Here is a 14,269-nt window from a genome sequence, read left to right as displayed (position 1 = left end):
AAGATAATTTACTATCTGTAATAAATTGTCTATATGCATGTAACAGCTGTCCCTCTTGGCCCATTGGATATGTACATCACTAGCACCATGTTCTTAATATTTTTCCTTTAGAACCTTCTTAAACTTTGCCAAGTTTTTAATGTTTTTACTGGTGATTATTTAAGCTCTACTTGTCATATCTTGTGGGGAAAATGGTGATTTCAAAATGCTTCAGAGCACTGTTTAAGAACTCCATTGAAATCAATTCCTTACAGTCTATGTAAAATATACATATATGTGTGTGTGTATATATATATATTTGATTCATGTAAAAGAAGCTAAAAATAATACTAGGAACTATTAGTTAATATATTATAAATTTCATTAGAGAAAATATGCATTATAGAGGAAAAAATATTTTATAAAATTAAGATTATATATTGTAGTATTAGTAGTACAGTTTTTAAAAGTACCAACCATTTATACTTTTTTATGTGTGATTTAAAATGAAAAGATGGGGTGAATGTTGACAATAATATGCTAACTAAAATAGCCATTCACAAAAGGACGAATACTGTGATTCCACTTACATGAGGTACCTAAAGTCATCAAATGAATAGAAAAAAATTAGAAGGGTGGTGGTTGGGGGCTGAGAGTTAGGGAGAAGGAAGGGCTATTGCTTAATTGGCATAGAGTTTTAGTTTTTCAAGATAAAAAAAGTTCTGGTTATAGGTGGTGATGTTGGCTGCACAGCAATGCAAATATACTTACTGCCCCTGAACCGTAACATTGAAAGGCAAGAGTAGTACATTTTATTGCACATATATTTTACCACAATTTAAAAAAAATAATGGATGCAAAAAGGAGAAATGAACACTGCAGAAGCATTGTCACTGTACTATCCTGAAAACAATACTGAGCTAAAAATAACAAACACTTATTCACGGCTTGAGTATTACTCCTTCCCAGTGCATGTGTGATGTTTTCCCATTGAGAAGTGGAGTCTACGCTCTTCCTCCGTTTAAATCTAGTCTAGACATTGTTATCTGCATGATCATTAGGAAGAGTCAGGAGGGACATTCTGAAACTTCGAAGGTGAAATCATAAATACACTTGCTATTTTTCCACAGACTCTTGCAATGCTTGCTCTTGGAACATTCACAAGTGTGAATGAAAAATGTTGCCTGCCCTGTCAGTAAACAAAGGATGTTGTAGTGATTAGCCACTATCCCGTCCCCCACAGTGAGCCCTGATGGACTCAGGGTAGAAACAGCAGAATGCCTGCCATCAAGCCCTCAGCCACTGCAGCCACCACAACAGTGTAGCCTGAGGGGACTCAGGGTGGGAAAAACCAGGGTGCCACCCTAGATAGCTGAGATGGATATCAAAAGAATGATTTCAATGAGCCCACAGTCTTGCATCTTCCCACACACAGAAAAGCACTAAGTTCCTCAAGATATCTGGTTTTCTTTAATTAACAGTAATCTTTTGATGCCTGGACTACCTGCTCTTTGTTGCAAAATTCCTATATAATCTGGCTCTTTCTGGACCTCTTGGGAACACTCCCTCAGAGCTATCTGAGAGGCTGTCTTGTAGGCTTGAGTCCTCCAAGTAGTAGTAGCAGTAGTAGCAGCATTTAGTAGTAACAGTAGTAGTGGTAGTGTTGTCAGTCATACAGTTGTGTTTGACTCTGTGTGGCCCTATGGACTGTAGCCCACCAGGCTCCTCCGTCCATGGGATTCTCCAATCAAGAATACCGGAGAGGGTTGCCATTCCCTTCTCCAGGGGATCTTTCTGACCCGGGGATAGAACCCTGGTCTCTCGCATTGCAGGCAGATTCTTTACCATCTGAGTCACCAGAGTCCTCCAAAGAAAACACAATTTTCAACTTTCATGCTGAGCACTCATTTTTTCAGTCAATACATGGTAAAGGCCAACCCCATGAAAGATGTCTGACTAACCTGTGATAGTCCAAGCCATACCAATCGCCCTAAAGGTTGAGTCCATGCTGATCCATACAGAGAAACCAAAGAGCACACACATGCCAAATAAGTAAGAGATATCACCATCTTGGAGGTGCTCCTCCAGGTCCAGATGTCCCAGTCTGAGCCATGTGGATCTGAGACAAACTGCCTCACTGATTCCTTCCTAAGTTACAGACCCACAAAATTGCAAACCAAACCAAAGTTGTTTGGACCACTAACTCTTAGGGTACTTTGTTACATAGCAAATGCTAATTGCAACAGGTAGCCTGTGTGGTATATGAGTTCTCATCAGTAAGATATATGAAAAAAATTCTTTGGATTTAAGTATGTGCTCATGTTTTAAAATTACATACTTGGCTTTATACATGACCTTAAAAATCATTTGAATTAAAGTTTGAATTAAAAAAAATGTGGCTCATGTATTCTTTTTCCAGTGCAATGTAATTAATAAAATTAATCATTAAACTAGTTTTTATTCAAGATGCTCATTTTTTGCCTCATCTATAAAATCAGCCATTGGGTGGGGGGGAGGAATGAAAACAGTAATGAGAATTGATGAAGAAATGTAGACTGCTAGTTCAATTTCTGACAATTAGAATTCTGACTCTGCACACAGTTCTATACAATGACATAATGGGAAGTTTTTGTCACACGATTTGTTATACATTTGCTTCAGTTTTTAGTATGGGGATAAAAAGGATGGTAAAGCTTCTAAATATCTTCAGAGAGAAGTTGGAAAAATATTTTGGCTATTCTAAGTCTACTCTAGTGCGTGAAAAGAATATTTCTTCTCACTCACCAACATCAGTAAGTTACTCTACTAATAAAGTGAAACTCTGTGCTGAACTGGCAGCGTTAGAACAGGCAAACACACTTACCACAGTGAGCTTCATCAGACCCATCAGAGCAGTCTGGCTTATAGTCACAGACAAGGTGAGATGCAATACACTTCTTGTTGTGGCACAAAAAATCCGTGGCCTCTGGGCAAATCTCAGAAGTCTCTCCCACTGGAGAAAAACAAAATAACAATCACAAACATCATTTTGTAGTATTTTCATTATACTTCAGGGCTCCCTTTAGTTGTTTTATAGATCCCACAGTATCAGATAAGTTCAAGATTTGAGTCATTGCCCAAGATAGATGGTACATGACTCCCCATCTCTCAGTCACTTCTGGAACTGTTCAGCAAGTAATAGAAACTTCACTTTAAAAATATATTTTAAGCAATGACGGGCTGAACACTGTCTATTACATAAACCCAAAATCCCAATCAAGGCATTAAAATCTTTTGATTTTTGGTTCCAGCTTACTTTTCCAGATGCAACTCTTCTCTGAAGCACCTACAGCTAAACTCTATGCTAGGACTGAGGGCTTCACTGAGACACCACTCGCTCTGTGTTTTGCCACGTCCTCAATAATATTTCTTCCATTGCCTGTACTGATCATTCCCTCTTTTGGTCCTGGTGGTCTGTTCAACCTTAAGACCCAAGGAAACAACTTTTTTCTCTACTCTGGTCCCACCTTCTCTTTGCCATCCGAGCCTCAGGTTGGACACTCCCTATTTCATGCTGCCTAAGAGCACTTTTATTTCTATATCAAATGCTTACCACCTTGTATAAGAGCTGTTTACACATCTGTCCATCCTTACAGACTCCAAGCTCTTTTGACACAGGATTTTTTGGGCCTAATACAGCACTCAATATACAATTTGTACTTTATAAATGCTAGTTATAATAATTGAAGGCATAATGGTATCATCTAAAGGTGACTTAGAAAAGCAGATTGAAAAAAAAGAAAAAGAAAAGCAGATTCATGGACTTCCCTGGTCGTCCAATGATTAAGAATTGGCTGGCAAATGCAAGGGACACGGGTTTGATCCCTGGTTCAGTGAAGATCCCATATAATATGGAACAACTAAGTCTGTGTGCCACAGATACTGAGTCCATACTCTATAGAGCCTGTGCCTGGAAACAAGAGAGGCCAACACAGTGAGAAGCTGGCTCTCTGCAACAAGAGAAAGCTCAGGCAGCAACAAAGACCCAGATCAGCCAAAAATTAATGATAAAAAAATTTTTTAAGCAAACTGACATAGAATTTTCCAAGCAATTCACATGTTTGCATATAATTTCAACTGATACAAAGTCTAATGGTAATACTTTATAGCTTCAAAATTATATGCATTAAAGGTCTAAAACTATTTTTATCAGATTCAACAAATTAAATAAACCTTAGCAATTCCTTTGTTACATAGATTACTATGGTTTTGGACCAGTGTGAGTGTGGTGGCAGTAAGTCACTCAAAAATAGGCAGTATTTTCATGAAGGAAAATAGTAAATCTCTGCAGATTTCATAAAAGTGCATTTCCATAGCCTTTGAGTCATTTCCATAATACAACAGTTAAAACAGGAATAATTTCCAGAAACAATTTACCAGTAAAATGGAGTCTAAATATAAGATCGAAGAGAGGAAACCTTAAAAGAACAGCCGCGGATATCAGTAACATGAATTAAAGGTTATGTTCTTTGAGTGATTTATAATCTTGCCACATAATTTTAATTAACATTAGTGAGAACTTACTATTAACCCAGAGCAGTATGCGGACACTGTTCACTATGCAAGTCTATGCACTGGAGATTATTTTATTTTTCTATGCCATAGGCTGTGGAGTTACATAATTACTCCACAGAGGAAATGTGTTTTAATTTATAATCTAAATAATTGGTTCTTTAGTTTTAAAAAAATGATCAAGAGAGACTCCATCTCTAAATGAGGCTTATTTCCTTAAAAATATAAAATAGAAAAAAAGAGAGAGAGAAATCATAGTATAGTGAATTATAGTATAATTATTGTAAACTTGGCATAAACCAGAGTACCTATGGTATAGTTCAGTCACTAAGTCATGTCTGACTCTTTGCGACACCATGGACTGCAGGATGCCAGGGTTCCCTGTTCATGACCAACTCCTGGAGCCTACTCAAACTCATGTCCATAGAGTCGGTGATGCCAACCAACCATCTCATCCTCTGTTGTCCCCTTCTCCTCCTGCTCTCAATCTTTCCCAGCATCAAGGTCTTTACCAATGAGTCAGTTCTTTGAATCAGGTGGCCAAAGTATTGGAGTTTCAGCTTCAACATCAGTCCTTCCAATGAATATTCAGGACTAATTTCCTTTAGGATTGAATGGTTGGATCTCCTTGCAGTGCAAGAGACTCTCAAGAGTCTGGATCTCCTTGCAGTGCAAGAGACTCTCAAGAGTCTTCTCTAACATCACAGTTCAAAAGCATCAATTCTTCAGCACTCAGCTTTCTTTATGGTCCAACTCTCACATCCATACATGACTACTAGAAAAACCATAGCCTTGACTAAATAGACCTTTGTTGGCAAAGGGATATCTCTGCTTTTAAATATGCTGTCTAGGTTGATCTCAGCTTTTCTTCCAAGGAGCAAGCATCTTTTAATTCCATGGCTACAGTCACTATCTGCAGTGATTTTGCAGTCCAAGAAAATAATGTCTCTCACTGTTTCCATTGTTTCCTCATCTATTTGCCATGAAGTTATGGGACCAAATGCCATGATCTTGGTTTTCTGAATGTTGAGTTGTAAGCCAACTTTTTCACTGTTCTCTTTCAATTTCATTAGGAGGCTCTTTAGTTCTTCCTCACTTTCTGCCATAAGGGTGGTGTCATCTGAATATCTGAGGTTATTGATATTTCTCCCAGCAATCTCAATTACAATTTGTGCTTCATACAGCCCAGCATTTCTCATGGTATACTCTTCATATAAGTTAAATAAGCAGGGTGACAATATACAGCCTTGACATACTCCTTTCCAGATTTACAACCAGTCTGTTGTTGCATGTCCAGTTCTAACTGTTGCTTTTTGACCTGCATACAGATTTCTCAGGAGGCAGGTCAGGTGGTCTGGTATTCCCAACTGTTTAAGACTTTTCCACAGTTTGTTGTGATTCACACAGTCAAAGGCTTTGGTGTAGTCAATAAGCAGAAGTAGAGATATTTCTGGAACTCTCTTGCTTTTTCGATGATCCAGTGGATATTGGATCTCTGGTTCCTCTGTCTTTTCTAAATCCAGCTTGAACACCTGGAATTTCATGGTTCATGTACTGTTGAAGCCTGGCTTGGATAATTTTGAGCATTACTTTGCTAGTGTGTGAGATGAGTGCAATCGTGCGGTAGTTTGAACATTCTTTGGCATTGCTTTTCTTTGGAATTGGAATGAAAACTGACCTTTTCCAGTCCTGTGGCCACTACTGAGTTTTTCAAATTTGCAGGACTTTCACAGCATCATCTTTTAGGATTTGAAATAGTTCAACTGGAATTCCATCACCTCCACTAGCTTTGTTCGTAGTGATGCTTCCTAAAGCCCACTTGACTTCACATTCCAGGATATCTGGCTCTAGGTGAGTGATCATACTATCATGGTTATCTGGGTCATGAAGATCTTTTTTGTATAGTTATTCTGTGTATTCTTGCCACATCTTCTTCTTAACATCTTTTGCTTCTGTTGATGCTGCTGCTAAGTTGCTTCAGTCGTGTCTGACTCTGTGCGACCCCCTAGACGGCAGCCCACCAGGCTCCCCTGTCCCTGGGATTTTCCAGGCATGAACACTGGAGTGGGTTGCCATTTCCTTCCCCAGTGCATGAAAGTGAAAAGTGAAAGTGAAGTCACTCAGTCGTATCCGACTCTTTGCGACCCCATGGACTGTAGCCTACCAGGCTCCTCTGTCCATGGGATTTCCCAGGCAAGAGTACTGGAGTGGGGTGTCATTGCCTTCTCCATTTGCTTCTGTTAGGTCCATTCTGTTTCTGTTTCCTTTATTGTGCCCATCTTCACATGAAATATTCCCTTGGTATCTTGGAGAGATATTTTCTTGGAGAGATCTGTCTTCTTTCTGATTCATTTATTTTCCTCTATTTCTTTGCACTGATCACTGAGGAAGTCTTTCTTATATCTCCTTGCTATTCTTTGGAACTCTGCACTCAAATGGGTATATATTTCCTTTTCTCCTTTGCCTTTAGCTTCTCTTCTTTTCTCAGCTATTTGTAAGGCCTCCTAAGATAACCATTTTGCCTTTTTGCATTTCTTTTTCTTGGGGATGGTCTTGATCACTGCCTCTTGTACAGTGTCACAAACCTCTGTCCATAGTTCTTCAGGCAGTCTATCAGATCTAATCCCTTGAATCTATTTCTCACATCCACTGAATAATCATAAGGGATTTGATTTCGGTCATACCTGAATGGTCTAGTGGTTTTCCCTACTTTCTTCATTTTAAGTCTGAATTTGGCAATAAGGAGTTCATGATCTGAGCCACAGTCAGCTCCTGGTCTTGTTTTTGCTGACTGTATAGAGCTTCTCCATCTTTGACTGCAAAGAATATAATCAGTCTGATTTCGGTGTTGACCATCTGGTGATGTCCATGTGTAGAGTCTTCTCTTGTGTTGTTGGAAGTGGGTATTTGCTATGACCAATTTGTTCCCTTGGCAAAATTCTGTTAGCCTTTGACCTGCTTCATTTTATAATCCAAGACCAAATTTGCCTGTTATTCCAGGTATCTCTTGACTTCCTACTTTTGCATTCCAGTCCCCTATAATGAAAGGGCTTCCCTCATAGCTCAGTAGGTAAAGAATCTACCTGCAATGCCGGAGACTTGGGTTTGATTCCTGGGTCAGGATGATCCCCTGGAGAAGGAAATGGCAATCCACTCCAGTATTCTTGCCTAGAGAATCCCATAGACAGAGGAGCCTGGCAGGCCACTGTCCCTGGGGTCGCAAGAGTTGGACACGACTGAGCAACTAAACCACACCATACCACGTAATGAAAAGGACACCTTTTTGAGGGTTTTAGTTCTAGGAGGTCTTGTAGGTCTTCATAGAACTGTTAAGCTTCTTCAGCATTACTGGTCAGGGCATACACTGGATTACTGTGACGTTGAATGACTTACCTTGGAAATGAATAGAGATCATTCTCTTGTTTTTGAGATTGCATCCAAGTACTGCATTTCAGTTTTGTTGACTATGATGGTTACTCCATTTCTTCTAAGGGAGTCTTGCTCACAGTAGTAGATATAATGGTCATCTGAGTTAAATTCACCCATTCTAGTCCACTTTAGTTCACTGATTCCTAAAATGTCAATGTTCACTCTTGCCATCTCATGTTTGACCACTTCCAATTTGCCTTGATTCATGGACCTAACATTCCAGGTTCCTATGCAATATTGCTCTATATAGCACATCCACAACTGGGTGTTGTTTTGTGTTGCTCCGACTCTTCATTCTTTCTGGAGTTATTTCTCTGCTGATCTCCAGTAGCATATTGGGCACCTACTGGCCTGGTGAGTTCATCTTTCAGTGTCCTATCTTTTTGCCTTTTCATACTGTTCATGGGGTTCTCAAGGCAAGAATCTGAAGAGGTTTGCCATTCCCTTCTCCAGTGGACCACATTTTTTTCAGAATTCTCCACAATTACCTGCCCATCTTGGGTGGCCCCACACAGCATGGCTCAAAGCTCCATTGAGTTAGACAAGGCTGTGGTCCATGTGATCAGTTTGGTTAGTTTTCTGTGATTGTGGTTTTCATTCTGTCTGCCCTCTGATGGATAAGGATAAGAGGCTTGGATATGGAAGAATATGGAAGCTTCCTAATGAGAGAGACTGACTGAGGGGGAAACTGGGTCTTGATCTGATGCATGGGCCATGCTCAGTAAATCTTTAATCGAATTTTCTGTTGATGGGCAGGGCTGTGTTCTCTCCCTGTTGTTTGACCTGAGGCCAAACTATGGTGCAGGTAATGAAAATGATGGGCACCTCAGTGCCCCCTACCATGCAGCAGGCCACTGTTGACCCACACCTCCGCCAGAGACTGCTGGACACTCACGGACAAGTTGTGGGGTCACTGCTACTTTCTCCTGGGTCCTGGTGCACACAAGGTTCTGTTTGTGCCTTCTGAGTCTGTTTTACCCTGTCCTGTGTAAGTTCTAACAGCTCTATGGTGGGGGTATGGAGGGGTTAATCTATGGTATATGGGTTGCACAAATTAAAAATAAAAAGATACTGCCATTCTAAGAAATGTAGATCTTCTTTAAGAGTATGGTCAGTCAGACCGGTGTTAGGAAAGTCAGCATGGTAAATAGAAGAGGTGCATTATTTCCCTCAGCATGTCTTGTCTATCTTTAACCATTCAGTTTCTTCTTTTAGTCAAAATTACAAAAGGAGTACCTATTCACCTGGTCAACAGATATATGAAACGAAAGATAATCTCACATATACTGTAGTAAATTAGAATGAGAATGGAAAGAGCATTGGTGCTCATAGGAGCAAGCTGAAGATACCCTGGCTGGCAGAAAACAATATATGAAACAGAGGAAATATTTATTTTAGTTTAAAAAAGTAAAGACTGACAGAGCCCTAAAGACCTAAAACTGAAACATTATAAATGGAAAAGTCCTAGAAAGAAGAAAAGATCTGCAAAATGATGTAGCCATAAGAAGTGAATATTTAATCCAACAAAAAGCATGGGAAATATATAGGACTAATCCACTGTGGATCTGAATACATTGTCCCCACTTAAAGTGACATCACTTGAAAAGTGACATCATTCTTCTTTGTAATAGGATTGACAGTAAAGAAATCCTTGCCCATATCAATTTGTATTTGGAGTAAAATAGCTTTTCACACAGGAGTCATTCACAGAACTTGACATAATCATTCTACAGGTTCTATTTGTGGGCACACACTCATTTTATCATCTCTTTCAAGTTATGATATTCAGTATGCTCTGGGATTTCAGACAGTAAAATTTACATGGGCAGATATTTTTAAACACCTTTTTTTCTCATGCAGAATATTACCACATGAAGTACACAAAAAATGTGATGATAATGGCCAGACCCATTATTGAAAACCATATTATTCGGTTGGTAAGATCATGTTCCCTTAGGCTCCTCTTCACTGCGACAGTTTCTCAGATTCTCCTTGTTTTTGATAACTTTTACAATTTAGACATTACTGGTCAAGTATTTTGTAGGATTTCTATTGGACTCTGATTCCCGACCCCCGCCCTTATAATTTAGATGGCGTTAAGGATGTAGGGGAGGAATAATACAGAAGTGTTATTTTCATCACATCATGACCAAGGTACATACTATTACTTGACTTGTCACTGGTCATGCTGACCTTGTCTACCTGGCTAATGCAGTTCTTGTCATGTTCCTCCACTTTAATTTTTTCCTCCCCCTTTCCATAGAATAGTTTTTGGAAGGAAATCACTACGTGTAGACCACATAATGAAGATCTATATGTCCCTCCTTGTGGGCAGAGAATCTACATAAATTTAGAGTTCTTACATATAGGAGACTGCTCTTTTCTCTCCCATTTATGTATTATTTAGTAAATTATATCAACATAGACTCAAGGATATTTATTTTACAATTTGTATTATTTAGCATAATACAATGCTAATTTGGGCTTCCCTCATAGCTCAGTCGGTAAAGAATCTGCCTGTAATGCGGGAGACCGGGTTCGATTCCTGGGTTGGGAAGATCTCCTGGAGAAGGAAAGGGCAAGCCACTCCAGTATTCTTGCCTGGAAAACCCCATGCACAGAGGAGCCTGGCGGGCTACAGTCCACAGGGTCACAAGAGTCAGACATGACTTAGCGACTAAACCACCACCAAGGCTAGTTTATTTTACTGCTCAAATTGCTCCAGCTTTGGCCAAGGAGAGCTCTTTCATTTGGCTCCTGTGTCCCTTTGACATATTCCTATCCATGTAGACTTAAAATTTTTTTTTTTTTTTTTGCACACTGCCATCTGTTCTAACACCATAAGTTGCTTCAGGCTGATCTTGTATACTTCTTGACTCGGTCCTAGAATCAGCTGTTAGTCATTTCTGTAAGCAGCCTGGGTTCCTTTTATTGGAGAATGCTGTTGGAAACCAAAATCTGGGTGCTGGGTCGCCCCCTGCTATTAGGGTGTGACTGTTTCTATGCTACGATAACTTAAGGATTCATGATATTTTTCAATTACAGAAAATGATCAATTTTATCTCTTCAAGTAGTCTCTGTTTCTATTTCTGGAATTGCCATTAGAAGTGTTGGATTCATATACTCTATCCTCAATGCCTCAATTTCTATTTAGTATTTTTTTCTCTTTACCTTTTTGCATCACATTCTGGTGAATAAGCTTACATGTCTTCTTTGACAATTTATCCATCAGTTGTGCTTCTGATCTGTTTAAAATTTTCACTGATATTTATTTTTAATTATAATCATTTCTGGGAATTAAAGTTAATTATCTTATTTAGTATCCTGCCTATTTTATGCTTTCCTTTTTCTGTATTATGATCCCAATAACATGGGGTCCCAACAGCATAAACGTACAGTGGCTTCATGACTGTCCTTGCAGTTTTAAAGGTTCTAGAAGTTTTAATATTAATGTGTTGTTTTAGAGTTATTAAAGCTTGTACTATTCTATTTGTGGCATGGCATGAGTTTTAGGGTTTTGCTTTCATACTGGTAGATCCTGTTCTGTTTTTCTTTAACCTTTTCTAAGTCCATGGGCAGACAACAAATTTCTGGGATTTCTCTGGAAAGGACCAGGCTTGATGCAAATTGTACATGTCTAACTCTCCTATTCTTATACAGGATTAAAACTTTCAGTCTCCAGATACCATATTCTGTGTTCATGTCCCCCAGTCCTTTAAGCCACTGGGAAGTTAGTTTTCATCTATAAACTGTAGTTGAATCCCCTCTTTGGTTCCGGAACTGATAGATTTTCTTTTTTTTAATTCAGTATTAATTAATAAAATAATATTTAAATTATTTACATTAAATATTAACTTAAAATAAAATAATTAATTAAATATAAGTATTAATAAGTGCTTTTAAAGGATATTTTTAGATGTTTAAAGTGAATGGGAAACACATACTATGATACAGTTCTGCTAATTTTTCTATAGTCTAATTTTCAACATGAATTTAATATTTGAAAACTTCTAATATATCATGAATTCTAAAAATAATCTCAAGGAAGTCCCAGAAAGCAATTTTCTCCAAATCACTCTCCTCATTTAATATTACTTGGATTTTGTCCAATCTATGCTTTAAAAGGAAAACCTCTGAAATCGGCATATGTCAGTTTATTTTGTGTTTCTATAAAAGTAAACATATACGAACATTTGAATGCATTCACTGGAACAGAAACATTAAGATATATTTGTAGTGGCTAGAAGAGAGAACTTTTTCATAAACATGTTTTTGTTGTTTGTTAAGATATAAGTTTTCCTTGTCATTTGTCCATTTTAATTTGTTGATAAATTGCCTTTGGGTAGTTTTTATTGTAAGTACGCTTCAAACATTTCATCATGCTAGGCAAAAATTTCTCTCCAGTTAAAGTTGGTACTATTGGACAGTAGATACTGATTGTTAGTGGAAAGTCCAAATACGTGAGGCCAATGTAATGTGCTGAGCCTCCATTATAAAAGCTCTGTAACCTTAGGGAAGTCACTTAATATCGATCTCCATATGAAAATAATGGCAATAACTCTCATAGAAAGGACTGTACCTTTACACCTAGTGATGCAATCAATGTAGTATCTTTCCTTATTCATCCTAGAAACATATATCAAACCATTATCAGACACCAGGGTGGACAGATCTTACCATCAAGGAATTTACAATCTGGTGGTGAAGACTTATATGAGTAAAACAGGATGTTCGGGGCCGTAATTGAATATATTAAATGGCTTGCTGTCAGAGGACAATAAAATGTAGCCCTAGTTTGCACTGGTGTGATAATAAATATTTAATACATTTATTCAGCTGCTGACCTTTCAAAATGCCTATCATCTCAGCCTGTCATTTAATCAGTCAGAAAGATGGGCCAGACTACTCAACTGAGAGGAAGTAAGTCCTTTACAAAATGCCATTCTTTCTGTTTCCATATCAAGTAAGTTTGGGCACATGTTGCAAATACGGAAGATTCAGCTTTATTTCGAGAATAACATTTGGCTTTTTGAAAAAGGGAAATGGGCTCAAGGAAAAAGTTTTTTGGCAAAGATAATACACCTGAAATCTTCCTTGACAGGTGTTATTCTTCCTTAACAGCATTGATTATTTCACCTGAGTGCTCTCTTGTTCGAGAAGCACTAACAGGGGCAAGTTCGCAACTAAAAAGAAAATCTCAGCACTGCTGACTACATTTCTCATGACCAGAATATTTAAATGTCCAGAAAATAACAATACCACCTTTCATATTTTCTTTATTCAGGGTGAACATTTAAATCTATCTTATGTTAGAAAAATTTCTAGGTTTTAAGAAGGTCACTGCACATATCAGACAGTTCAGTACAACATATCTAACATAGTAACCTCATAAGCTCCGTGACAGCAAAGTTCAACTTGTGCCAAAATTATCAGAAGTGTTATTGGAATTACTGGACCATGTACCATGTCTTAGATACAGCAAGAGCTTAGGGAAATATAAAAAAAATGTGAATCCACTACACAGAGCCAAGGTGTATACAAAGTTGTCAAGACCAACTTTTCAAGATTTTAAGCAAAAAAAAGGGGGACTTTATAAAATGATTGTATATCAACCTCTCCTTTAAGACATGAAACTCAGATTTTTATCTTTAGCGTTTTTAGATCTGATTATATTTTAAATGTCTGATTTTCCTTATGGAGTCTCCATGTAATTAAGTACAGTAGATTGCTAAATTCTAGGCTGTAGACACATCAAGTTTAAAGGTTTAGACAAAAAGCCTTTTTAGAAGGCCTATGATGAATGAAAAGGAAATAACTAAAAAAGTAAAACAAAATCAACAACAAAATTCAGAAATGATGTATATGACGAAGACCACTCTACTTTTATGCTTGAAGAAACACTTTTAGTGTGTTAGTGATTCAAAGTCCTCATTTATTCCTCACGTCTTTTCAGGTCCTTGTTGCTATTGTTCAGTCACTGTCATGTCTGACTTTTGGAGACCCCATGAATTGAAGCCCTCCAGGCTCCCCTGTCCTTCACCATCTTCCAGAGTTTGTTCAGATTCATATCCATTGAGTTGGTGATGCTAACACTCCACTAAAAGAACCCTAGCTCAGTTATCTGATGATTTCCTAACTACCATTTTAAAAGAAATGCCAGCCTTTTCCACCCTGGATTTTACTTCTGCATCTGACATGGCAATAATGTCTTCCTTCTTGTAACCCTCCATTCCTTTAGCTCTTGGCCACCATCTTTCTACTGCTCTGTCACATCTTGACCCCCTTCTCCTCTCTTGGCTCCTTTCCTAAT

At 38.2% G+C, this 14,269-nt stretch overlaps 1 protein-coding gene across 3 annotated transcripts in view; it reads right to left on the bottom strand.

Moving 5' to 3' along the window:
- MALRD1 (MAM and LDL receptor class A domain containing 1) overlaps positions 1 to 14,269 on the bottom strand; it is a 554,066-nt gene that overhangs the window by 191,421 nt on the left and 348,376 nt on the right. For all 3 annotated transcript variants that reach the window (XM_015474019.3, XM_015474018.3, XM_010811194.3), the window contains exon 31: positions 2,843 to 2,971. In XM_015474019.3, coding sequence (XP_015329505.1) covers positions 2,843 to 2,971 — 129 coding nt within the window. The remainder of the gene's footprint in view (positions 1 to 2,842; positions 2,972 to 14,269) is intronic.

Source organism: Bos taurus, chromosome 13 (genome assembly GCF_002263795.3).
Source record: "Bos taurus isolate L1 Dominette 01449 registration number 42190680 breed Hereford chromosome 13, ARS-UCD2.0, whole genome shotgun sequence".
Lineage (NCBI taxonomy): Eukaryota > Metazoa > Chordata > Mammalia > Artiodactyla > Bovidae > Bos > Bos taurus.
This window is presented reverse-complemented; position numbering and strand designations above follow the sequence as displayed.